At 41.8% G+C, this 25,558-nt stretch overlaps 1 protein-coding gene across 4 annotated transcripts in view; it reads left to right on the top strand.

Annotated features, from left to right (window-relative positions):
- The window catches only part of FAT1 (FAT atypical cadherin 1), a 143,041-nt gene that overhangs the window by 96,364 nt on the left and 21,119 nt on the right, over positions 1-25,558 (top strand). For all 4 annotated transcript variants that reach the window (XM_049631770.1, XM_049631771.1, XM_049631769.1 and 1 more), the window contains 8 exons: positions 2,197-2,336; positions 7,473-7,748; positions 7,882-8,092; positions 13,650-17,717; positions 18,432-18,628; positions 20,982-21,135; positions 22,090-22,323; positions 23,121-23,510. In XM_049631770.1, coding sequence (XP_049487727.1) covers positions 2,197-2,336; positions 7,473-7,748; positions 7,882-8,092; positions 13,650-17,717; positions 18,432-18,628; positions 20,982-21,135; positions 22,090-22,323; positions 23,121-23,510 — 5,670 coding nt within the window. The remainder of the gene's footprint in view (positions 1-2,196; positions 2,337-7,472; positions 7,749-7,881; positions 8,093-13,649; positions 17,718-18,431; positions 18,629-20,981; positions 21,136-22,089; positions 22,324-23,120; positions 23,511-25,558) is intronic.

The following is a 25,558-nucleotide window of genomic DNA, read 5'->3' on the forward strand; positions in this document are numbered from 1 at the left end:
GCAGGGTTCACTAGATGAAATAACCCTGTAATAAAAATGACATGCCTAGGTCAGTTTTCCTTTCTCTCGGCCATTTAGTTTAGACCTGGAACGTGTTACCTTATTCTGACATACTTAAAAAAAGAAATTCGCATTAAACTTTGACATCTTAGGTTTTTAAGTGCTGTTTCTTCACGTTACCTTAATCACAAAGATACTTAAAAGCAAAAGTACGTATTGCAACTCCTCTCCAGTTGGATCTTTACATTCCTTTTTCCCCTCTTCTGTCCTTTAGCCACCCTCCGTACCCCAAATGCTACTTCAGTGGGTTGAAGCCGATGGGACTAGGCTGCCAGGGCCACAGGGCGAGGGGGGTACAGGCTTTTACCTCTTTAATTTTCCACACTAGACTGTTAAGCTGTTTTCCCAGTTTGGGTCATTGTATGAAATTGTTGATGTCATCAACACCTATGAAACTGTTATTTTTATTTATTTATTTATTTATTTAATTTATTAAAAAAAAATTTTTTTTTTTTAACGTTTATTTATTTTTGAGACAGAGAGAGACAGAGCATGAACAGGGGAGGGGCAGAGAGAGAGGGAGACACAGAATCTGAAACAGGCTCCAGGCTCTGAGCTGTCAGCACAGAGCCCGACGCGGGGCTCGAACCCACGGGCCGCGAGATCGTGACCTGAGCCGAAGTCGGCCGCTTAACCGACTGAGCCACCCAGGCGCCCCTTTATTTATTTTTTTAAGTTTATTTATTGATTCTGAGAGAGAGAGCCAGCAGCAGGGGGAGGGCAGAGAGAGGGAGAGAGAATCCCACGCAGGCTCCACACCGTTAGCGCAAAGCCCGACGTGGGGCTCCAGCTCCCGAGCCGTGAGGTCATGACTGAGCTGAAAACCCAAGAGCCGGACACTTCGCCGCCCCAGCCACACAGGCCCCCCAGCCGTTACTTTAGTTTTAAAGAAAAGGATTATTTTTGCAATTAACTGCGGTCAAAATAGTGTGTGTGCTGTCTGTTAACTCCTGTCACGCTTGCAGACGAGCAGGCTGTGCCGTGTGTAACTTCCCCGTGTAACACTGACTGCACTTGGAACTGGTTTGATTGACTGCTCCTCCTTGTTCTGTGCTTGCCTCCCACGCTTGCTTGCTTCTGTTTGGCTGTGCCAGGCGACACACTTGCTAGAGAAGCGTTTCACGTCTTGCAGGTGACTTGTGACCTGAACTGTACAGCAGAAGGTATCTGCTGAGATCACATAATTTGCCTCAGATTATGCGATCTAAGATCAAAGCGTCAGTTTTTAAAGCTTTGTTTCATGTCCAGTGACTCTCTCATTGCCCTCTGTTTCCATGGTGTGCGCATGGTCACCCATCCCAGCTGCAGACATGCTCATTTCTGATACATCTCCAGATCATCCTTAGTTTTAGGTTTAGCTGAAGATTGTGGCTTTTCTGTGTGTTTCGTTTTGCTTTCTGGTGCGTTTTGTAATAGAACATCATCATGACGTTAAGTCTTTATTTTCATTCCATTTCGCTTCATTGATAAAAGTATCTCAAGTGCAGTGGATTTGAAAAGAGAGTTTTATCTAGGATATAATTGGGAATGCATTTGGATAATGCTCGTAGCACAGAAACTTTTGCTTCCTTAAGCTTTGTGTTTGGCAACAATGGGGAAAGTTTCTTTTCGAGTATGTAAGAGCCAGGACTAGTTGACATTAACTGCCATTATTTTTTCCAGAGTTAACATTTGTTTTGAATAGTTAATTTATTAGGGCAGTTCGTTCAAGTGTCATAATTTTTGTGTGTGTAATTAAACGTTTAAATAGCCGATTTTGGTTAGTAAGTGATGCTTTATATAGCTACTGAGGTATATAAATTAAAGACCTGTTCAGAACCCCTGAAAGAGCAAATCGAAAGTAATTCGTTGGCAATATTAGCAACATTTTTCTGTTTTCAGAGTTGCTTTCCTCTCAGTTATTAGCTTCCCTTGAAATTAGAGCTCAACTTTGCATTAGTAAGCATTGTCTTTCTAATTGGCCCATCTTTTCTTGTGTTTCAAAATGAAAGCTCCTTGGAATCACCTTGATCAATATCAGAAGTGTTTTGTTTTTTTCTCCCCCCTGTCATTCACAAGTAGAAAGCCACAAAATGACAGAATTTCATCCTATGACCTACCTGTTGTTACTCTTCTGTATGTCCTAATTTAACCTAGGTGGCAACTATGACAGTCACTTTGATGTTGACAAGGGCACCGGAACGATCGTTGTTGCCAAACCTCTTGATGCAGAACAGAAATCAAACTATAACCTCACAGTCGAAGCCACAGACGGAACCACCGCCATACTTACACAGGTAGGTAACTTACTGAGGATGCATTTGTCAGAGGAAGATTAGTATGACCTTCTGATATTCGGGGTCCGGGGGCGGTATGGGCAGTTGATTCTGCCCTCGGAGGCTCACAGAGTTACTGTGTTGTTAGAGTTTCCACATATGCACACCAAGGCTTTGTATTTAGGGAAAGAAAATTAACTGCACATCTCAGTTTAGGTTTGGCATGTAATTACCCGGTTTTGGAAATTTTGCAAGAAGACTTAAAAAGCCCGCTTTTAATTATCAAAATCTTTCAATTTTTTGCTGATTTTGAACAATATTAATATAAAATTTATAACTCTTGAGGATGAATTCTCCGAGTCCTTTTCATTAAAGCTCATTAAAGTGATTGATTATGTCTTAAATCCCTTTTCTCAATTCCCCCACCTTGGCTACTTTAACTAGGGCTGTATAAAATGGTGAAATTGTTGTCATAATTCACTTAACATCTTTATTTGTTCCTATCTGATGATTAAGAGATGGTCAGATTACTGGGAATTCAAATTGAAATGGCAAAAATCCTATAAATTAAGTCTAAATTCTCTTTGATTCTCATTGTGGACTGTTAGAGAATTTGTTAAACACTCGTTATATGGCAGGTTTCTTCTAGAAGCTAAATACTAGGAAACAAAATCCTGCACCTTTGGAGCTTACCTTAGGATTGTAGAAGCTAAGATTTACGTATAATCTGCTGTACTCTGAAAGAAGAGGAAATTAAATACTGAATAAAATGCTCCTGGATTCCAGTTTTTTATCTTTATTATTTTTTTAATGTTTATTTTTGAGAGGGGAAAAAGGGCATGCACACGTTTGAGCAGGGGAGGGGCAGAGAGAGAGGGAGACACAGAATCTGAAGGAGGCTCCAGGCTCCGAGCTGTCAGGATAGAGCCCAATGCAGGGCTCAAAGTCACAAACTCTGAGATCTGTGACCTGAGCTAAAGTTGGAGCTTAACCAACTGAGCCACCCAGGCTCCTCAACCAATTTTTTTTTTTATCTTAAATTATACTAATTTAAATCTGATATGAGACAGATCATCTGTCAAATCATCTCGTAGGATTGAAGACTAAAAGTCTGAGATGTCTTTTCAACGAATAAGTGAGTAGATAATTTAGAGCCAGTTATGAAAAGGCCTTATTCGTTTCTCTAAATGCTTGTGATTTTTAGTGTATTTGCAACTGACATATGTACCATGCTTTGGGGTCATTTTGAGATTGTCATGTAAACGTTTTAGCACAGTATTAAAATTTCATTTTTGTCAGTAACTGTTCCCATTATAGAAGTTAGGCTTTAGAGCATGAACATGAGAATAAAAATATCAAGAATTGTGTGGGGCACCTGGGTGGCGCAGTCGGTTAAGCGTCCGACTTCAGCCAGGTCACGATCTCACGGTCCGTGAGTTCGAGCCCCGCGTCAGGCTCTGGGCTGATGGCTCGGAGCCTGGAGCCTGTTTCCGATTCTGTGTCTCCCTCTCTCTCTGCCCCTCCCCCGTTCATGCTCTGTCTCTCTCTGTCCCAAAAATAAATAAAAAACGTTGAAAAAAAAATATCAAGAATTGTAATAAATTTAACAGGATAAATTTTGAAAGGCTCAAAGAGTATAACTTTATGTGGACCAGCTCAAATAATCAACTAGCCAGAAATCTAGCAAAAGGAACTAAATGGCTCTCTGTGCCAGGCGTTCTCATTAATGAAGATGCTCTGTTTACCTGTAGGATTTACCACTTACTACATAGGTGAGTAATTAGCAGAGGGCTCCTCCCCCAATAATTGTAGTGTTAGCTAGGACAGTCAAAAGCTTAGTGTGAAATGTGGTGCAGGTTGATTGAAATTTCGCATAGATCCTGGCAAATAGATTCTAGTGTTTTGAGGAATGCAGAATGTCTTCAGTTTCAGTCTTTCATTTATACTTCTGTAAGTTATTTTGAGTCATTTTCAGGGGGTCTTGATAATATTCTAATGAAATTGCTGGCGGGGAGAGGTAGTCAGAATATTAGTGGTTACAGAGCCCACGCTGACCTGTTAAAGTGTGACACAGAGGGGACGCAGTAATTAGGTTTACGTTTCCATGTGGGGCGGATGACAGGGAGATAGGAGTGTGAGTGAGAACACAGCAGCAGATACCATCTGAAGAGCATCACCGAGATCAGAACCAGGTTGATAAGGTACCAGAAACACAGCCCAGTAGATTCAGGTTTGTAGGTAAAAGTCCGGAACCAACAGGGTGAGTTTTGCTGCACTGAGGTCAATAGCCAAGGGCAAATCGGAGATTTGGGGATTTGGGGGAGATTTGGAGATGTGGGGTTAAGCCATAGTGAGTGCATCATCAGCAGAGGTGGGTGGTGGTGGGGGGCGGGTCACAGTGTAACCCCCAGTACCTTCTGGAAACAGTACTGCTCCATGTTTTCCTGTCCTGCCATTTTCCGCTTAGGATGCTGATGGGTATTGATTCAAGTCACTTTGCTTTATCTGGTGTCTCGAGGTAACTTACGAAATCCAGTTAAGGCTTTTTCTTTTCTTCAAAACAGCTTTGCTTTCATGTTTTCTTACGGTTTCTTTCAAGCATCGGTCAACATTATGCTCAGGTCATTTGGTTGAATCTCTTGACCCTATCCATTAGCAAGTGGCTAAAACCCTTTGTGTTTCCCTTTTCTTATCTGGAAACTGGGCATCGTGATTTTGTCCTCATAGGCACTTCTGAGGGGTGAATGAGGTAGCACACGGGGTGCTTGTGCTTGAAGCCCCTGGAACCAGTTGCCCTTGTGCGCCCACAGAGCACTCGCTATTGCATATCAGCACTGGTTTGGACTCTCTTCCCCACTTGACACCTGAGTCACCTCCCTGTCCCCATTCTCCATGCCTGCGATTCATCTTGCTCTGCTAGAATGGTCTGCCAGTTGAGAAGAGGAGGTAAAGGTGAATTTCCTCCGAACAAATAGTTCAAAGCACACGGGAGTTTTTGTTCTCAAGGCTCTGCATACTGGATCCTCCCTTCTCCTTTACCATCTCTTAGTTCGATGTCCTCCTCTCCAGTCTCCAGAAGCTAGGATGTGTGATGCTACTACTTGCCTTCACGTCTGACCAAGGCGGTCCCCCCCAATCCCAGTATACATTGATCATCTACGCAAGCCAAGGCTTACCTCCTCCTTAAAAGCTTTCAAATGTCCCACACCATCCCTGGGCTCCTAAAAAGTTACTTGATAACTTACCTGATAATATGTGGCTTCGTATGCGTAAGACATTTCATGCGGAGGTTGAAAGCTACCCAGGGCAGAGGCTGTTGCACATATATTTGCTCCCCAGTGTTGTGTAGGTGAGTGCCGAGTGTATAAGGGCCCTGCAGCCGTGTTTCAGTGGAGTTGCTGTATCAAAAATGGTTGTTACTGGGGCACCTGGGTGGCTCAGTTGGTTAAGCGTCCGGCTCAGGTCATGATCCCACAGTTCCTGCGTTCAAGCCCTGTGTCAGGCTCTGTGCCGACAGCTTGGAGCCTGGAACCTGCTTCAGATTCTCTCTCTCTCTCTCTCTCTCTCTCTCTCTCTCTGCCCCGCCCCCCTTGTACTCTGTCTCTGTTTTTCTCTCAAAAGTAAATAAACATTAAAAAAAAGTTTTTTTTAAAAAAGGTTGTTACTTTAGCTCTTCTATTTAGTTGTGATTAATTGACTTTAGAGCCGAAGTACCTCTGCCCAACGCTTCGTTAGAAAAATAATACATAAATTTATAGTGGAAATGAATATATAATGGTTTAACTTAGAGAAATTATAACCATCTCTTCTGGATCATCACTGACCTTTTAAAAATGGTCTGTAATTTTCAATGTTTTCATAACTTTCACAAAATCTTTCTGTGGTTTAGTGAATGCATATCTTAAGTATATAAAGTTTAATGTTACAAGTCCATCAGTGATGTTGCAGGGTTTTATGAGAGCACTGGTGTAGTTTCCATGGAAAGACCTCTAGTTCACATTCCTGCACCAGTGTGCTTAATAAAAACCTCTGCATTCCCGGGACTTTGTCCTACTGTGCCATTTGGACTAGTGAACCTCTTTATGAAGCTCAGATTTCTTGTTCGTAACTAAACCATCTTATTATAATTGGTACTGATTTGCACTATGCCTTATCCACACACATCTTTTCAATCTGAAAAGTAATCCTCTTACTGTTAAAGTAAAAAAAAAAAAAAAATTTTAATTCAGTTTGGGACTAAGTTTTTTTAATATTGGCTTTTTTCCCTCTAAGGTTTTTATTCTAGGATGACTTTTTTTTTTTTTTTTTTTTTCAGAGAAAGAGTGCGAGAGTATAAGTGGGGCAGGGGCAGAGAAAGAGGGAGAGAGAATCCCAAGCAGGTCCCGTGCCCACGGCAAGCCCACAGGGCTCGATCCCATGACCGTGAGATCATGACCCAAGCTGAAGTCAAGAGTCAGATATATAACAGACTGGACCACCTAGGTGCCCCTGTGCTGACATATTTAAGAGAGTGTATCTTTTCAGTGTCCTTAAATTTTTTTTAGGAAATGAATGTGTTTCCTATTTATATGTAAGTTTTATGGTCACAAAAATGTAATGAAGATTTTAAAGCACATTTCTAATTTATCAATAGCAATTTGGAGTCCTAAAGATTAGAATGAGAAATTTAAATACTAGGAATCATCTAAAAAATAAATAGATCAACACAGTAATCATCCAGTATCGTACTCTCCTCATTAGTGTGGTGGTTGCAGATTCAAATCTGATACAAGAAATTAGCCTTCTGTAAATCCTGCTCAAGTAAATTCTTGGTTACTCTTCCATGAGTACTCTAGAAATCTCTCTCTAGTGGTGACCTAAGAGAATTAAGTATTCAGTCAGAAGGAAGTATGTGAAAGGTGTTACATATGCCCTCCAAAGTTCCTCTCAAGAATTTAGAGAGGTGTTCATTATCTTGCTCATACAGGTAAGAAGCAATGAAAAATTTTAAGGATTTTTTTTTTTATTCTAGGTTTTTGTTTTTATTTCCAAATTTTGTATTTCATTTTGCTAAATCCGTTTTTTTCCCCATTGTGCACCTGATTTTTCCCCTTGATTCTATAAATATTAAAATATTATAATTAGGGATATTATAATGGGTCTTTTTGGTCATTATAGGTATTCATCAAAGTAATAGATACAAATGACCATCGTCCTCAATTTTCTACATCAAAATATGAAGTTGTTATTCCTGAAGACACAGTGCCAGAAACAGACATTCTACAAATCAGTGCTGTGGATAAGGATGAAAAAAACAAGCTCATCTATACACTGCAGAGCAGCATTGATCCACTGAGTCTCAAGAAATTTCGTCTTGATCCTGCGACAGGCTCTCTCTATACTTCTGAAACACTTGATCATGAAGCCATCCACCAACATGTTCTTACCGTCATGGTACGGCTTTCTGCTCATCCTTTGGCCAGTATTTGGTTTCTGAAAGGTCTCCTGTGTTTAAGAGTGATTTTTAATCCCATATAGGGGACCCCCCCCCCCCCCCACAGGAATGATAATGTATTGAATCTTTCAGGTACGGGATCAAGATGTTCCTGTGAAGCGCAACTTTGCACGGATTATTGTCAATGTCAGTGACACCAATGACCATGCCCCCTGGTTCACAAGTTCCTCCTATGAAGGGAGGGTTTATGAATCTGCAGCTATTGGCTCAGTAGTGTTGCAGGTTACAGCTCTGGACAAGGACAAAGGGAAGAACGCTGAAGTGCTGTACTCGATCGAATCAGGTAATTTTGGAGCCCTCAGTATGTTAACTTTAAAAAGTACATTTCTTTTCTAAAATTCCACATGTAGAAACATTTCCGTGTGTCACTGTAAAAATGGCTTAAATTGATCTTCAGCTACCATTTTACATATTAGGAGAAAGAAGCCTCTTTAGAAAGCAAGGTGAGACTCGTGAGACTCCTACATTCCAGTAAAGAGATTCACATTCTTAGCATGATTCAAGGCTCTGAGAAGTCTTGCAGTGAAGAAAACCGGTGCAGTTCCTTATTTCCACAATGTTGTAACCATACGACATTTTCCTCCATAAGACTTGTTAACTATGAAACATTGTTAGGAAACCACTGGCCTTAGTAATTTAACTTTTAGCCAGGGAGTGTTTTCTCTTGGGCAGAGCAGGAAATTCCACGACAAGAGTGCTCGTGTCCTGCCTCTGCTTACCCCTTCCAGGGTTAGTTTTTCTGCCCCTGTCATCCACCTTTTACAGTTGAGTTTCCTTCATGGAATTGGGTTGTTGCAATAGGGCCCAGGGTGGCGATTTGGACTGGAAATGTTGAAAAGCCCAAGGAGCCTGCTGGAATTGGGCAAGGAAGGCCAACTGAACTGTCGGCGTGGACCTTTCTTCTAGGTGTGGCAGGGCAAGAGATCCAGGGTCTTGCTGGCGGACACAAGGAGGATCACCCAGAAATAGTTGTACCGAAGTGAAATATTTTGTTCTCTGTTCTCTTTTATGATGCTATTCGGTCTTTCATTTATTCCATGGGTGCCGCGCTAGGAACTTGATAGGTAGAGGCTATCACTGCTCCACAAGTGTATGTTCATGGCAAAGGAAAGCCCCTGATTGACACAGGGATCTGCTTTAGGGCATATGTTTTGTACTGTCAGAATTCATCTTGCTTTGGAACTTTCTCTCCTTATGCCAAATACAATGAGTAAGTGATTAAGTATCAAGAAGGCAGCTTCCATTTTTTCCATGTTTCTCAAGGTCATTGTTACTACAAAGAATATAGTCTCTTTCATTCTTCTCACTCTTTTATAACTCTGTTCCTCTGCATATTTAGAAATTGTGCATTTCCTAGACATTGGTATTGGTGTAGAGGTATGAATTAACTATATATAGGTCATATAATCAAAAGCTGGGTACATGGAGAATAATTTTTTAAAAAATGTGTTTTATGTGGTTAAACTATTTTTACTTCTTAGTATTTTTGAAGCTTCATCTGTTTCCCTGAAAATAACCAAATTTAGTCCATTACTTACAAATAAGATCTTATGTGCTGCTCGTAGTTCAAGGTTAAAAATGTAGTGAGTGCCTTGAACAAAGATGAAGGTTTTTCCACGGGGTCAGAACTTTCGTTGTTAAAAAAACAGTGCATTCCCTTTGTGCATGCCTGCGCACTTCAGTAAAATAATTTTCTCACAGACAGACCGCCTGGGTTTGTGTAGGAGAAAATGTTCAACTTTCCCCTTAGCTTTCACATAATTTTCAACAACTGGGTGGTTAAAGTACGATTCTTGGTGCCTCACTAAAGGCATGTGCATTCTTTAAATGCTTGCGATGACTGATGGGATTAGTAATTTGGTATTCCAAGAATGAACTGTATCTCCACTCAAACAGTAGATAATACCAAGGGCCTATTTCAGTGTAGCATTTGAATTTCTTAGAAGATAATTTTTATAGATTTGGTAATATAAAAAGTGTGCTCAAAAATTGTAGGCAGCAGCTACTGTTAAAATGCAGAAGAGTGTGTGTGTGAATCTGTTGGGATAGGTGGAAATGTAAAGTGGTCATGACACCTTTCATTTAAGTTACTCATATTCACCTTCTCATTTGTCAGGTTACACTTAATAAAGTTCAGAAAACGAGTTACAAATTCAGGCTGTAATACTGCATGTTTAATTAGCAGCAATTCATTGAGCAAAAAGTTTGGTCTCATTAGGAGTCTTCAGGGAAAAAGGAATTAATTAAAGGATATTTTCAGTAACAACTGACTTAACGTGTTCAGAGACATCAGCGCCCTATTCTGGACCGTGTGGTGTGTGTGTGTGTGTTTGTTTCTTTTTTTAAAGTAGATTATTGTAACTTCCAAACTGTCCTAATGCCTGGAAATAGAAGATACTCTGCAAATATCCTTATTGACTAGAACTGATTTTCTTCCTCACACTTCGGTTAAACAGAAGTGCAATTGCAACTGTACGTTTCACACTTGAGGCTGCCAGTCCTGTTGGGCAGTCGGCGCTTTACTGAGGGTCCACAGCATGTCCACCATTGGAAGAAAGAGATTTCTGTGCATAGCTCTCTGACATTTCTTTTGGGGCGTATGTGTGTAATACAGTCATAGCTAATGTGCCCAAATTCACACGTTTGTCCAGATAATTGCCTACTTCAAACACGACGATCTCGGGCTACACGGAAATCACCAGTATCTCCAGCTAAAGTGAATGACTTAAGCCCCCAACGTAGTAAAGAGTTCCGCCACTGCCCTATTAATTTCTTGACAAATAACATGCGTGTATTTCAGCATTTGATGAATTGTACCCATTAGTGGATCAGACGGGCATGTTTAAGCCACTCAGCTGCCCTGCAGTGTTTTTCCACATAAGTATGTTGCTTTCCCATCTGCAAATCTGATGATTCCTTCCATACTGTATATGTATGTCGGAAACCCACTGTTAACTGGCTAGCTGGGTTCCTGTTTAACCTTCCTATTAAGATACTTCTGGTAGTAATGTTTCTGAATTTTATATACTGATTAAAATTTTTTTTTTAATATTTATTTATTTTTGAGAAAGCGTGAGTGGGGGAGGAGCAGAAAGAGAGGGAGGCACAGAATCCGAAGCAGGCTCCAGGCTCTGAGCTGTCAGCACAGAGCCTGACGTGGGGCTCGAACTCACCAACCGTGAGATCATGACCTGAGCCAAAGCTGGACGCTCTACCACCTGAGCCACCCAGGCGCCCCTATATACTGATGAGAATTTTTATCAGAAATTTCCATTTAGTATGTGTTGCTTTTGTCAAAATGTACTTCAGAATATAGTGCTTAATCTAACACGTGGTTGTTGGTAGTGATAGAAGTAAACTGCAGAAAAACAGAACCAAGTAAAAATATAAATATAGTGCTTTGATGAATGTATTAATATTTTTCAGGCTTCTGGTCTACTTATTTGGTATTTAATTTATCTTTCCATCCATGCATAGAAGTTGTGTCATTCATCAAATATTTACATAGGACATAGGATATGTCTCTGTGTGTCAGGCATTCTTTTTAGGCACAGGTGATAAAAGAATGTATAAAACAAGCCATGCTTAAATTGGGCTTACATTCTAGTGGAAGAACGGATAAGAAGGTTGCAGTATGTGTTATAAAGAAAAAACAGGATAAGAGAATAAAACAGCCATTCTGATTAGGGAGGTAAAGGAAGACTTCACCACATTCTCTAAGCAGAAGGGCATTTGGGTAAAACCTGGATGGATGGATGGATGGATGGATGGATGGATGGATGGTTGGATGGAGAAGCAATGATAATAGCTGGGGAAGACTGTTCTAGAAAGAACCCACCAAATACAGTCATCCTGAGATGAGAATGTTCTGGCAGGGATGAGGCATGAAGAGCCAGCAAGGCTGGGAGGGCAGGGAGCACATTGTGTGGAAAGTAGAGTGTTCTAATACCACCAGCTTGTTTCACTGCAGAGAAAATCTATTCATTCCTCCATGTTGGGCCTTGCATGTTTGAAGCTTTGAGATTTCACTACACCAAATAAGAGAAATGCCAAAGAGAGGATTGAATATAAAATATGGTAGGTCGGCTGCTTCTTTAGTACAGACTTAGGGAAAGCCCAAGGGATGGGGATGCAGACCACTGTACAAAGGTTTTCTCAGTCTCCATATTAGTCCAGGCAAACAGTCAGTATTGGAAGGCCTGGGTGGCGCCCAGGTAGGGTGAGAAAGGTCCCTGGAGTTCTGGTGACGGACTAAAGCACAATGAGAGAATCTGGGATTGTTGACTCATACATGCGGACAGGCAGAAGTTAGGGTCTGTGAGGCGTGGCAAAGGCCTCACGGCTCACCCATTCATGGGCAAGGGTTCAGCTTGGAACTTGGGGCTTGTAGAGAAGAGAGCCCGGCCTCTGCCCTGTTGTAGACTATTCCTCACGGCCGTGGGGCTGAGACGTGGAACTGGGCAGGCTTAATGAAAACCAGACCCCGTCTGGCCTCAGAAAAAATTATATTATGGATTTTGGGAAAAAGTATTAAAGGAAGGAAATGAAGGCTGTCGGGGAAGTGTTTACTAGTAATGATGAGGAGAAAGGAGTGCTTGGTTAATCCCCCGTTGCCAAATCGCACTAAGTGATTCTGGCCTATGAAGGGCCACACGAGGTTGCAAACCTAGACGAAAGCAGAACTTGAAAAAAAACAGTTAAGTGGCAAGTCAGGTTTGTTTTGGGGAAGTGGGATAGTTCATTTGGGGAAAATAAACTCAGTTCCGTGAGGGGGATAATGGATTCGGGACTCATGGAGGTGAAACAGAACGGAGACGGAGTGTGTGTAGGTGAATCCAGTCTGAGGACCCTCACACTGCTGTAATCTATCCAAAGAGATCGTAAACTGCTAGACCTCAGTAAGCTGCCAGTGTCTTCAGAAAGATTTCAGTTGATGATACAAAACCTGGACTATTGTGGAGTTGCATTTGCAGCAAAAGGCACCTACAGTATAGCTGGAAAAGGCCCAAAGCGAACAAGTAAAGCCGTCTATTTTAGAGTTTATCTGTCAGCACTGTTGACACTTGGGAGCAAAAAATCCTTTGTTGTGGGGCTGCCCTGTGCATTGTACGATGTTTAACAGCATACTGGATCTCTATCCAATGAAAGTTAGTAGCGCCCTTCCCCTCTACGTGGTGGTAACTCAAACTGTGTCTAGACATTGTTACACGTCCATCTAGACAAGATCGCCCCCAGTTGAGAACCACTGACGTAGAGGGTAGAGTGACCTGAAAAAGATTAAGAAGGGAATATTACAGAAATCTTCGAAAGCGACACAGTAGGGCAGGTAATGCACAAGCGCATTCAACAATTCCCTGAATATTTAAAATAAGGGACAGCTCTCTTGAACCTTGTTAAATTTTCTTGGTGAATTGAAGTCTTCCTTTTCATAATGAGTAAGAGTCTTGAAAACTTGCAAGTGATAAATGCCGAAAGTAGAAGTATGTTCAAAGGATTTTTGAGGGACCGTTGGAAAATTATCAACTGCCTTACAAAAGGATAACCTTCTACAACATATTCCTGGTTCAGGTGATAGCAAGTGAGTTCTGGCTTTACCTAGAGTAATATTTCTTGTGTTTCTTGCTTTTCATAACTTACAAAACTCTGAAAAGTCTGCTTCATTTTAGGTGGATAAAAATGAAGTGAGTTCTATTCAAATGTTGATAACCCCTGAATTTCTGTATAATTGCAGAATAATCACTTTTAAAGATTAAAAAAAAAAAAAGTTTGTGTATCTCCAGCTATTACTTGTATTGTGCTTGCATTTTTCTGTAACATGTTTTTACCCCCTCTCCTCCTAGGAAACATTGGAAATTCTTTTACCATTGATCCCATCTTGGGCTTAATAAAAACTGCCAAAGAATTAGATCGAAATAGCCAAGTGGAATATGACTTAATGGTGAAAGCTACCGATAAAGGGAATCCACCAATGAGTGAAATAACTTCTGTGCATGTCTTTGTGACAATTGCTGACAATGCCTCTCCTAAGTTTACATCAAAAGAATATTCTGTTGAAATCAGCGAAACTGTCGGCATTGGGAGTTTTGTCGGAATGGTTACAGCGCAGAGTCAGTCGTCAGTGGTATATGAAATAAAAGATGGAAATGTAGCTGATGCTTTTGATATTAATCCACATTCTGGAAGTATCGTCACTCAGAAAGCCCTGGATTTTGAAACGTTGCCCATTTACACATTGATAATACAAGGAACTAACATGGCTGGTTTGTCTACTAACACAAGTGTTTTAGTGCATCTACAGGATGAAAATGACAACTTGCCAGTCTTCATGCAGGCAGAATATACGGGACTCATTAGCGAATCAGCTTCAACTAACAGCGTGGTCCTAACAGACAAAAATGTCCCATTAGTGATTCGAGCAACTGATGCTGATAAAGAATCCAATGCTCTGCTTGTGTATCACATTGTTGAACCATCTATACACAAATATTTTGCTATCGACTCTAGCACTGGTGCTATTCATACGGTACTGAGTTTGGACTATGAAGAAACAAGTACTTTTCACTTTACCGTACAAGTGCATGACATGGGGACACCACGTTTATTTGCTGAGTATGCAGCTAATGTGACTATACGTGTAATAGACATTAACGATTGCCCTCCTGTGTTCTCCAAATCATTATATGAAGCATCTCTTTTATTGCCAACATACAGAGGAGTAAAAGTCATCACGGTAAATGCTACGGATGCTGATTCAAGTGCATTCTCACAGTTGATGTACTCTATCACCGAGGGCAACATTGGGGAGAAGTTTTTTATGGACTACAAGACTGGCACTATAACTGTACAAAACACAACTCAGCTAAGAAGCCGCTATGAGTTAACCGTTAGAGCTTCTGATGGCAGATTTGTAAGCTTCACCTCTGTAAAAATTAATGTGAAAGAAAGCAAAGAAAGTCAACTGAAGTTTACCCAAGATTTCTACTCTGCAGTAGTGAAAGAGAATTCCACTGAAGCCAGAACGTTAGCTGTCATTACTGCCATTGGGAACCCAATCAACGAGCCTTTGTTTTACCATATCCTCAACCCAGATCGCAGATTTAAAATAAGCCAGACTTCAGGAGTTCTGTCGACCACTGGCATACCATTTGATCGTGAACAGCAGGAGGCATTTGATGTGGTGGTAGAAGTGACCCAAGAACACAAGCCTTCAGCAGTGGCCCATGTCATTGTCAAGGTCAACATAGAAGACCAAAATGACAATGCACCAGTGTTTGTCAACCTTCCTTACTATGCTGTTGTTAAAGTGGATACCGTGGTGGGTCACGTTATTCGCTACGTCACCGCCGTTGATAGAGACAGTGGTAGAAATGGAGAAGTGCATTACTACCTTAAAGAGCATCACGAGCATTTTCAGATCGGATCCTCAGGTGAAATTTCACTGAAAAAGCAGTTTGAACCTGACACCTTAAATAAAGAATACCTTGTCACAGTGGTTGCAAAAGACGGAGGAGACCCAGCGTTTTCGGCTGAAGTGATAGTTCCGATCACTGTTATGAATAAAGCCATGCCTGTGTTTGAAAAACCTTTCTACAGCGCAGAGGTTCCAGAGAATATCCAGATGCACAGTCCAGTTGTCCACGTACAAGCCAACAGTCCAGAAGGGTTGAAAGTGTTCTACAGCATCACGGATGGAGATCCTTTCAGCCAGTTTACTGTTAACTTCAACACTGGAGTTATAAATGTCATAGCCCCTCTGGACTTCGAGTCCCACCCGGCTTATAAACTGAGCGTACGAGCAACCGACTCCTTGACCGGTGCTCATGCTGAAGTATTTGTTGACATTATAGTGGAAGACATCAATGATAACCCTCCTGTGTTTGGTCAGCAGTCTTATGCCGCAACCCTGTCCGAGGCAGCTGTCATCGGCACGTCTGTCGTTCAAGTTAGAGCGACAGATTCTGATTCAGAACCAAATAGGGGAATTTCATACCATATGTTTGGGAACCATAGCAAGAGTCATGCTCATTTTCACATAGACAGCAGCACCGGCTTCGTTTCGCTAGTCCGAACTTTGGATTACGAGCAGTCCCAGCAGCACAAGATTTTTGTAAGGGCTCTGGACGGTGGCATGCCCCCCCTGAGCAGTGATGTGGTTGTGACAGTGGATGTCACGGACCTCAATGACAATCCGCCACTGTTTGACCAACAGATTTATGAAGCCAAAATCAGCGAACACGCCATGCATGGGCATTTCGTGACCTGTGTGAAAGCATATGATGCAGACAGCTCAGACGTAGGCAGGTTGGACTATTCCATTCTCTCTGGCAACGATCATAAGAATTTTGTCATTGACGGTGAAACGGGGATCGTCACGCTCTCAAACGTGCGCCGGCACACCTTGAAGCCATTTTATAGTCTTAACGTTTCTGTTTCTGATGGAGTTTTTAGGAGTTCAGCTCAGGTTCACGTAACTGTAATTGGAGGCAATTTGCACAGTCCTGTTTTTCTTCAGAGCGAGTATGAAGTGGAGTTAGCTGAAAATGCTCCCTTACACACGCTGGTGATCGAGGTCAAAGCAACTGATGGGGATTCTGGTATTTACGGTCACATCACTTACCATATTGTAAATGACTTTGCCAAAGACAGATTTTACACAAATGACAGAGGACAGATATTTACTTTGGAGAAACTTGATCGAGAAACTCCAGCAGAGAAAGTAATCTCAGTTCGTTTAATGGCTAAGGATGCCGGTGGAAAAGTTGCTTTCTGCACCATTAATGTCATCCTTACAGATGACAATGATAACGCACCCCAGTTTCGAGCAACCAAGTATGAAGTGGACATTGGGTCCAGTGCTCCCAAAGGGACATCCGTCGTTAAAGTTCTTGCAAGTGATGCCGATGAGGGATCCAATGCCGATGTCACCTATGCCATTGAAGCAGATTCTGAAAGTGTCAAGGAGAATTTGGAAATTAACAAACTATCGGGCATAATTACTACAAAAGAAAGCTTAATTGGCTTAGAAAATGAGTTCTTCACTTTCTTTGTGAGAGCTGTGGATAGTGGGTCTCCGTCAAGGGAATCTGTGGTTCCTGTCTATGTTAAAATACTTCCACCAGAAATACAACTTCCAAAATTTTCGGAACCGTTTTATACCTATACGGTTTCAGAAGACATGCCTATTGGAACAGAGATAGACCTCATCCGAGCAGAACATAGTGGGACCGTTCTTTACAGCCTAATCAAAGGGAACACTCCTGAAAGTAACAGGGATGAGTTCTTTGTCATTGACAGACAGAGCGGCAGACTGAAACTTGAAAAGAGTCTTGATCATGAAACGACTAAGTGGTACCAGTTTTCCATACTTGCCAGGTGCGCTCATGAGGACTACGAGGTGGTGGCATCTGTAGATGTTAGCATCCAAGTGAAAGATGCAAATGATAACAGCCCTGTGTTAGAGTCTAACCCATATGAGGCTTTTATTGTTGAAAACCTGCCAGCGGGGAGTAGAGTCATCCAGGCCAGGGCATCTGATCTGGATTCAGGAACCAATGGCCAAGTCATGTACAGTCTAGATCAGTCACAAAGTGTGGAAGTCATCGAATCTTTTGCCATTAACATGGAGACAGGCTGGATTACGACCCTCAAGGAACTTGACCATGAAGAGAGAGACCATTACCAGATTAAAGTGGTTGCATCAGATCACGGTGAAAAGGTCCAGCTCTCCTCCACGGCCATCGTGGATGTAACTGTCACCGACGTCAACGACAGCCCCCCACGATTCACGGCGGAGATATACAAAGGGACCGTGAGCGAAGATGACCCACCAGGCGGTGTCATCGCCATCTTAAGTACCACAGATGCCGATTCTGAAGAACTTAATAGACAAGTTACCTATTACATAACAGGTAAAACATTGAAGCAAAATGGTTTAAGTTAAAAATAAATCGGATTAGAGGTATAAATTTTGAAATACAGTATTTTAGGGAGATCGGGAGTTAAAGGGATGATTTTAGTTAAGTCTAAAATAAGTAGCAATAACATCTCTTAGGCTACAATGAAGAGGGCTAACAGTTGTCATTAGACTGTTTTTGTTTTGAATGTTGATTTTTGAGAGTGAGAGCGTGAAAGCGGGGGAGGGGCAGAAAGAGAGAGGATCTGAAGCAGGCTCCAGGCTCTGAGCTGTCAGCACAGAGCCCAACATGAGGCTTGAACTCCCGAACCGTGAGATCATGACCCGAGCCGAAGTTGGAGTCTTAGCCAACTGAGCTACCCAGGCACACTCCTAGACTGTTTTTTGATTTTTATGACTCATTCTGTTGAAGTTAGCAAATGATAAATATGTATAACAACTATAGTTTCCATATAGGGTAACGTATTGTTTAGTAGGCTTTTATGTTTTCTTTAGCTTAATGCTGTGTTTCGGTACACATTTTAATGCCTTGATGTTTTGGTGGTGGTGGGAGTAACTGGGAAAGTTAATAAGCCAAATTTAAATGTAGTAATTTTTTAAAAAACCCTTAATTCTTTTAAACCATAACACTAAATGTATTTATTTCTCCTGTCAATTAGTTCTTTACTTATTTCAGCCAATTTGTCCTCTTCCTCCATTGATTTAATAGGAGGAGATCCTTTGGGACAGTTTGCTATTGAAAATATACAGAATGAATGGAAGGTGTTTGTGAAGAAACCTCTGGACAGGGAAAAAAGGGACAATTATCTTCTGACTATCACGGCAACCGATGGGACCTTCTCCTCAAAAGCCATAGTTGAAGTGAAAGTTCTTGATGCAAATGACAACAGTCCAGTCTGTGAAAAGGTAGGCGGTTCTTTCTTTATGTATTACGAATTTGGATTTCTTTCTGAACCTTTCATTCGGACTCTCCTGTGGCGCTGGCTGTAATTCAGATGCGTTTCGTATGATAGCCGGTGAGCATTTAAGCAGAGGTGAGCGTTGAGTGGGGCAAGAGTTGGATCAGCTCCAGAACTATTTTGGGAAATGCTCAGTAGTTGGAACAGCTCATTCACAGATGCTGTAAATTACAGACAAGATTGCAGTTATGTTTAACTCTAAAAATGCTTTGTGAAGATTTCATTCCCCTTATTGGGGGCTGAGCCCATTTTGGGGGCACCGGCTGTTCTACACGAGGTCTGTGAGGGTGCTCCGCAGCTCTGGGGCCCGTTGAATATGAGAACACATACACCAAGAAGGAGCCGTTCCCATCCAAGCCTGCGGTGGGAGGACCGGGGCAGGAGTGCTCCCGGGGAGGGGCGGGGGTGTCAGCCTTTGGGAGGTGGTGATTAGATCGGCAGAGGAGTTGGGACTCCGTCCTAGAGAAGAGAGGACCTCGGAACCCGTTGTGTTTGGAAGGTGGAGCTGCCGTGAGCCAAGAGTTGCTTACAGAAGACATGTTCGTTCGGTAGTGTCGTGTACACTTGGATGAGCGCGAGTGAGAGCACGGGGTGGAGGCGGCCAAAGGCACGAAGGGACAAAAGACGGTGCAGAGCGCAAGCTGGTGCCCGTGGTGCCGCCTGCGGGTGACAACATGGCAGGCGTGTGATGTCGGGATTGACTGCCATTTCCTACAGAAGCGAGTGGGAGAAAGACCCAGATAAAAGCCTGGGGCGGGGTTGGCTTAAGAGGAAGCGTGTTGTGGTCTGTATTGGACTCATTAAGTGTAGGGTCACGGGACATCCAGTCGAATCGGTTTTGTAGACGTTTAGAGACAGTGAGATTGAAGATGGGCAGGGATGCAAACTTGGCCGTTTCTTTGGATGACAGACAATGGAATCCATCCGAGAGGATGATCACGAAAAGGGACAGAGTACCTGTGGGTATTTCCTCTCCTAGGGAGAAGGGAGGAGGAGACCCCTACCAGGGCAGTGTTACTGAGAGGGCAGGAGCCGAGGATTCTTAGGAGGCAGGACAGCAAATGGGGGTTTGGCTGCTGAACAGATGATGGAGCTGTGGAAGCGAACTGTGGGACTCTGAGACTGGCTTGGAGGCGGAGGGCTCGGCATCATGATGCGGACAGGTGCCTGGTTGCAGGGAGGGCGCGTGTCAGTAGGCACATAGATTCGTCCACCGAAGAAAGAGGAGAGTCTGAGGAAGGAAGAAGAGTGGTAGATGAAGGGAAGGCTGGGGAAGAGAGCGGGGAAGACGGTCTGGAAGAGGGACAGAGGAGATGAGCAGTGTCACAGCTGTGGCAAGGGACGGAGCCGTTCTCAGGGAAATAGAGCAGAGTCAGCAGGGAAGGGAGCTTCAGAGGAGGGAGGACTTCATTCCCATCCATGTCTCTACTTTTTGGCAACAGTATCGTGTACGGCTGGGGGTTGGTTAAGTCTGTGTGTGTCGTACAGAAAATAAATGTGTGCGTCTTATTGTGTTTTTCTTTTAAACACTCGCACATTACTTGGATATGATGCGCTGTCATCTTTGAGAATAATAAAATTAAGATATTAGCTCATTTGAAATCATCAGTGTTGCAAAAGTATCCTGTTTCATGAGTCATAAAGTGTAGTTCATCTAGAATTGAGCTCATCTTAAGAAAAAAAAAAAAATCAACAGAATCTTACCTGTTAGCCTTGTGTGTTGGTTGATAGCATGGATTTCTAATGAGTTGGAACTGGAAAAAAGTGTTGATTATGTTTGAGTTCAGTCAGATGGGAAGGGTGGGGGCAGGGTAACAGAAGAGTCCTGGCCATGGTGTCACTTGCACTCACCCTGGTGACCTGGGGGAATCTTTGTTTTCTCCATGACATGAGGATCACGTCTGTCTCCACTGCAGTTACCTGGCTCTGTGTTAGGAAAGATTGCAAATAATAACTTCCTGTATTGAAAATAGACAGGATGTAACAGGCATTGACTCACCAATTTTCAGATAAGTTAAACATGAAACCAACTTAAAGACACAAAGTATTCAGAATTCTGTAGGTTAAATGTCAGATCAGACTCTTTCATTGATACAGAGGAATTACCTGTGACGTGACTCCTTTTTGTTTTAAATATGTTTTGTAAGAAAAATCGGTTTCAAAAGCTCCTTGGATTTTTAAATTCTGTCATTTCCCACATTTTCTGTGACCAAAGTTAAATGATTATTTTTTCTGTTATTCCCTTGGCAGTCATGTTAACGCTTAATGTTTTATGTTCGTGGTATTCAAAATCTTTGTAGAGCTTATATTCGGAAACGATTCCAGAAGATGCCTTTCCCGGGAAGCTGATCATGCAGGTGTCTGCTACAGATGCAGATATCCGCTCCAATGCTGAAATTACTTACACATTATTTGGTCCAGGGGCAGAAAAGTTCAGACTAAATCCAGACACAGGTAAGATGGGGCTTGGGGCAAAATTAACCATGTTCCAGCAAAGTCATATCAGATATAGGTGGTCTTAGGTCACATATAAAATTTGAAATTATATCCTGTTCCTTGAAAATTTACTCTGATGCTACAAAATTGGCATCTTTTAGAATTAGAAATCTACACAGCAATTTAGTGTGTAAAATTTGGGATAAGATAAAAAAAAATTGACAACAATATCGCCTACTTGAACCCAGAATTTAAAATTTAGTTTTTAATAGTAACTTTAAAAAAAACTCCATAATTGGGCGCCTGGATGGCTCAGTCGGTTGAGCGTCTGACTCTAGCTCAGGTCATGATCTCACAGTTCGTGAGTTCAAGCCCAGAGCCTGGAGCCTGCTTCGGATTCTGTGTCTCCCTCTCTCTCTACCCCTCCCCTGCTCATGCTCTGTCTCTCTCTCTCTCTCAAAGATGAATAAACATTAAAAAAAAAAAAAAAAAAAACCTCCATAATTTAAGTATATCTCAAACTTTGTGCTTTATCTGTTTTATATATAGTTGATGTATACCATGATGAATGGTATTGTTTGTCTTTATATCTTTAAGACTGTTAGATTGTTTTCTCTCTTACAGTTTGTATTTTGTTAATATCAGGAGTCCAAGTAACAGTTTTCTGGGAGTTCCACCCCCCAGAACTAATTGTAAACATATGAATCTGTAAGTCAATTTAAAAATATTTTAAATTTGGAAAACAGGTAGCTTTTATTTTTTTTTATTTTTATTTTTTTTTAAAAAGCTAGCTCCCAGCAGGGTTTGGAAACCTGGATCTCCGTGTGCTCCTGCAGCCGTTGACTCTATAGCATTGATAAAATTGCTGCTCCAAAATTTTGTCATTGTAAGAGGGAAAGGGGAAGAAATAGATGTGCATTTGCATCTCACACCTTAAATTTCAAGTGAATCCACTTTTTTGTTTGTTTTCAGGTGAACTGAAAACATTAGCCCCCCTTGATCGTGAGGAGCAGGCAGTTTATAACCTGCTCGTCAAGGCCACAGATGGAGGGGGTAGATTCTGCCAAGCCAGTATTGTGCTCACATTAGAAGATGTGAATGATAACGCCCCTGAATTCTCAGCCGATCCGTACGCCATCACCGTGTTTGAGAACACAGAGCCTGGGACCCTGTTGACTAGGGTCCAGGCCACGGACGCAGATGCAGGTACCGTCCAGCTGATGCCGTTGGCTTCAGTCTGTGCTCTGAGATCTTAGGAACCTCATCCCCAATTCGGTCTCTTTAACTTACTGACCTTATGCATATTGATTAACTCACTGTTGTATTTTTTAATTCCTCAGCATTAAAAATGGAATGAAATCTTTAGGGTAATGAATCCATTTTTTATTCACGTTTGAAGTCTCAAAATTGTGCCCTGTGCACGTACCATTGTAAGACATCTGTGGTGTCCCTAAAATTACGGTCAGAGACTGTATTAACGGATCTTCATATCCAATTGAATTAATCAGTGAAGTGTTATTTTATGAATAAACCATTAGTGACGTAGAGATTTTAATGTGGGCACAGAACAGCAAATGTTACACTGCTGTAGTTTTATAAACCTTTCACAATTTTTATGGAGAATATAATAGTCTAGGATACATATTTATAATCTTTCGATAGAGAAAACAGTTTCTTAAGTCATACTAATACTGAAGAATTAAAGCAATAACAAAAATACCACTTTTCAAATAAATCTTTGACACTGCGGCTAAATCATAGATTTCATTTTAAAAGACCTGCTGTAGAATTTAGTCTTAAAAAGCCAGGTAGCTATGGAATTGTATTTGTTTTAGGTTAGTAAGTTGTCAGTGAAAATGTTTGCTTTTTAAAGATCAGAGTCCTAGGAATGTCTCAGTAACGAGTGTTCGCATTTTCCTTTTAAAACATGCTACACGTTTTTTCAAAAAATAATTTAAATTTCTTGAAATAAAACACTCTGACATGATGTCGTGTGTCAACAGGACTGAATCGGAAGATCTCCTACTCGCTGATTAACTCTGCTGACGGGCAGTTCTCCATTAATGAATTCTCCGGAATCCTTCAGTTAGAAAAGCCCTTGGACCGAGAAGTGCGGGCCGTGTACACCCTTACCCTGAAAGCCGTAGACCAGGGTTTGCCGAGGAGGCTGACGGCTACCGGCACTGTTGTGGTGTCCGTCTTGGATATAAATGACAACCCCCCTGTGTTTGAATACCGTGAGTACGGCGCCACCGTGTCTGAGGACATTCTTCTCGGCACAGAAGTTCTCCAGGTGTACGCGGCCAGTCGGGATATCGAAGCGAATGCGGAAATCACCTACTCGATAATAAGTGGAAACGAACATGGAAAATTCAGCATAGACTCCAAAACAGGTAACCTGCCCTGAAAATGAGAAGAAGGCCTTTATTCTGCCAAAAAAGGCGAGATGGCCCAGCATGTTAGGCAGTACAGAGTGCCAGCTCGTAGATAGATCGGCAGTAGATCCTTTAAAAAGATGAAGGTTCTCAGTGCCTTCGACGTTTAAGCGGGGAAATGAAAGCACACTCCAGGAATTCAGTTGAGATGTCCGATGCATTACACGAGTAAAGAGCAAGAGTGGGAGGTGGTGGGGGGGTCTTGCGCAATGGCTACTCATTCTCCATATCGAGTCCACGTGAAGTAGCTTAAGGGAAACCATAGTTTCCGCCTCTTCGATCCCAGTGTCTGTAGGAGGCATCTGATAATTCATTAAAACTGACGTCTTCATACGCTAGGTATATAGAATAGCCGAAGTACTTTGAATCTCAATGAATAACTATCCACAAGGTCAAGAGTTGCAGGAGGTATTGACTCCTGCTCCATACACGCTTTTGTCATCTTGTTAACCTGTGGTCTGAGCTGTTCGAATGTTCTATAAAGTCACTGCATTCAAACTGTATTTAATTGAGTGTGACTATTTCAGATGAGGAGCAGGTGTGTGTTGATGGGATTTTAAAACGTAGTTTTAATGCATACTGTAGAATTCTTACTTTTAGGGCTTTTTAATAGGACGGACTGTAAGGAAACGAAAGGTGTTAAAGGAATCGTTAAATCAAAAAGATTTTATTTTATTTTTTATTTTTAAAAATTTACATCCAAATTAGCATACAGTGCAACAGTGATTTCAGGAGTAGATTCCTTAGTGCCCCTTAACCATTTAGCCCATCCCCCTTCCCACACCCCCTCCACTAACCCTCAGTTTTTTCTCCATATTTATGAGTCTCTTCTGTTTTGTCCCCCTCCCTGTTTTTATATTGTTTTTGGTTCCCTTCCCTTATGTTCGTCTGTTTTGTCTCTTAAAGTCCTCATATGAGTGAAGTCATATGATTTTTGTCTTTCTCTAATTTCGTTTAGCATAATACCCTCCAGTTCCATCCACGTAGTTGCAAATGGCAAGATTTCATTCTTTTGATTGTCGAGTAATACTCCATTGTATATATATACCACATTTTCTTTATCCATTCATCCATCGATGGACATTTGGGCTCTTTCCATACTTTGGCTATTGTTGATAGTGCTGCTATAAACACGGGGTGCATGTGTCCCTTCGAAACAGTACATCTCTATCCCTTGGATAAATGCCTAGTAGTGCAATTGCTGGGTCGTAGGGTAGTTCTATTTTTAGTTTTTTGAGGAACCTCCATAGTGTTTTCCAGAGTGGCTGCACCAGCTTGTATTCCCAAAAAAGAGTGGTTTTTTTTCTTAATGATAGGATGTAAATAGTTATTCTGGAGACATAAAACAAGATATACGTTTCTATAAAAGAAAAACAATGAGGAGGAAAATATAAGCCAAAAAGTAGAATTCTTACATCTCCTTTTTATTGTACTGTAGTGGCATCCATAGTAAACTATGGTTTAGAAGAAAGAAGAAATATAATTTTATAGTGGAATGTGGGTAGTATTGACTGGGAAAGCAATTTATGTATCACAGAGAAATAAATAAGGATCTAGGAATAGGCAAATTCATAACTTTAAATTGCTGAATGAAGAAATTAGAAAACAAATATAAATGATAGGGGTGCCTGGGTGGCTCAGTCAGTTAAACATCTGACTTCGGCTCAGGTCACGAACTCAAGTTTTTCAGTTCAAACACCACGTTGGGCTCTATGCTGACAGCTCAGAGCCTGGCACCTGCTTCAGATTCTGTGTCTCTCTCTGCCCCTCCTCTGCTGGTGCTGTGTTTCTCTCAAGAATAAACAAACATTGGGGCGTCTGGGTGGCGCAGTCGGTTAAGCGTCTGACTTCAGCCAGGTCACGATCTCGCGGTCCGTGAGTTCGAGCCCCGCGTCAGGCTCTGGGCTGATGGCTCGGAGCCTGGAGCCTGTTTCCGATTCTGTGTTTCCCTCTCTCTCTGCCCCTCCCCCGTTCATGCTCTGTCTCTCTCTGTCCCAAAAATTAAA

The sequence above is a fragment of the Panthera uncia genome, chromosome B1 (assembly GCF_023721935.1).
Source record: "Panthera uncia isolate 11264 chromosome B1, Puncia_PCG_1.0, whole genome shotgun sequence".
Taxonomy (NCBI): Eukaryota; Metazoa; Chordata; class Mammalia; order Carnivora; family Felidae; genus Panthera; species Panthera uncia.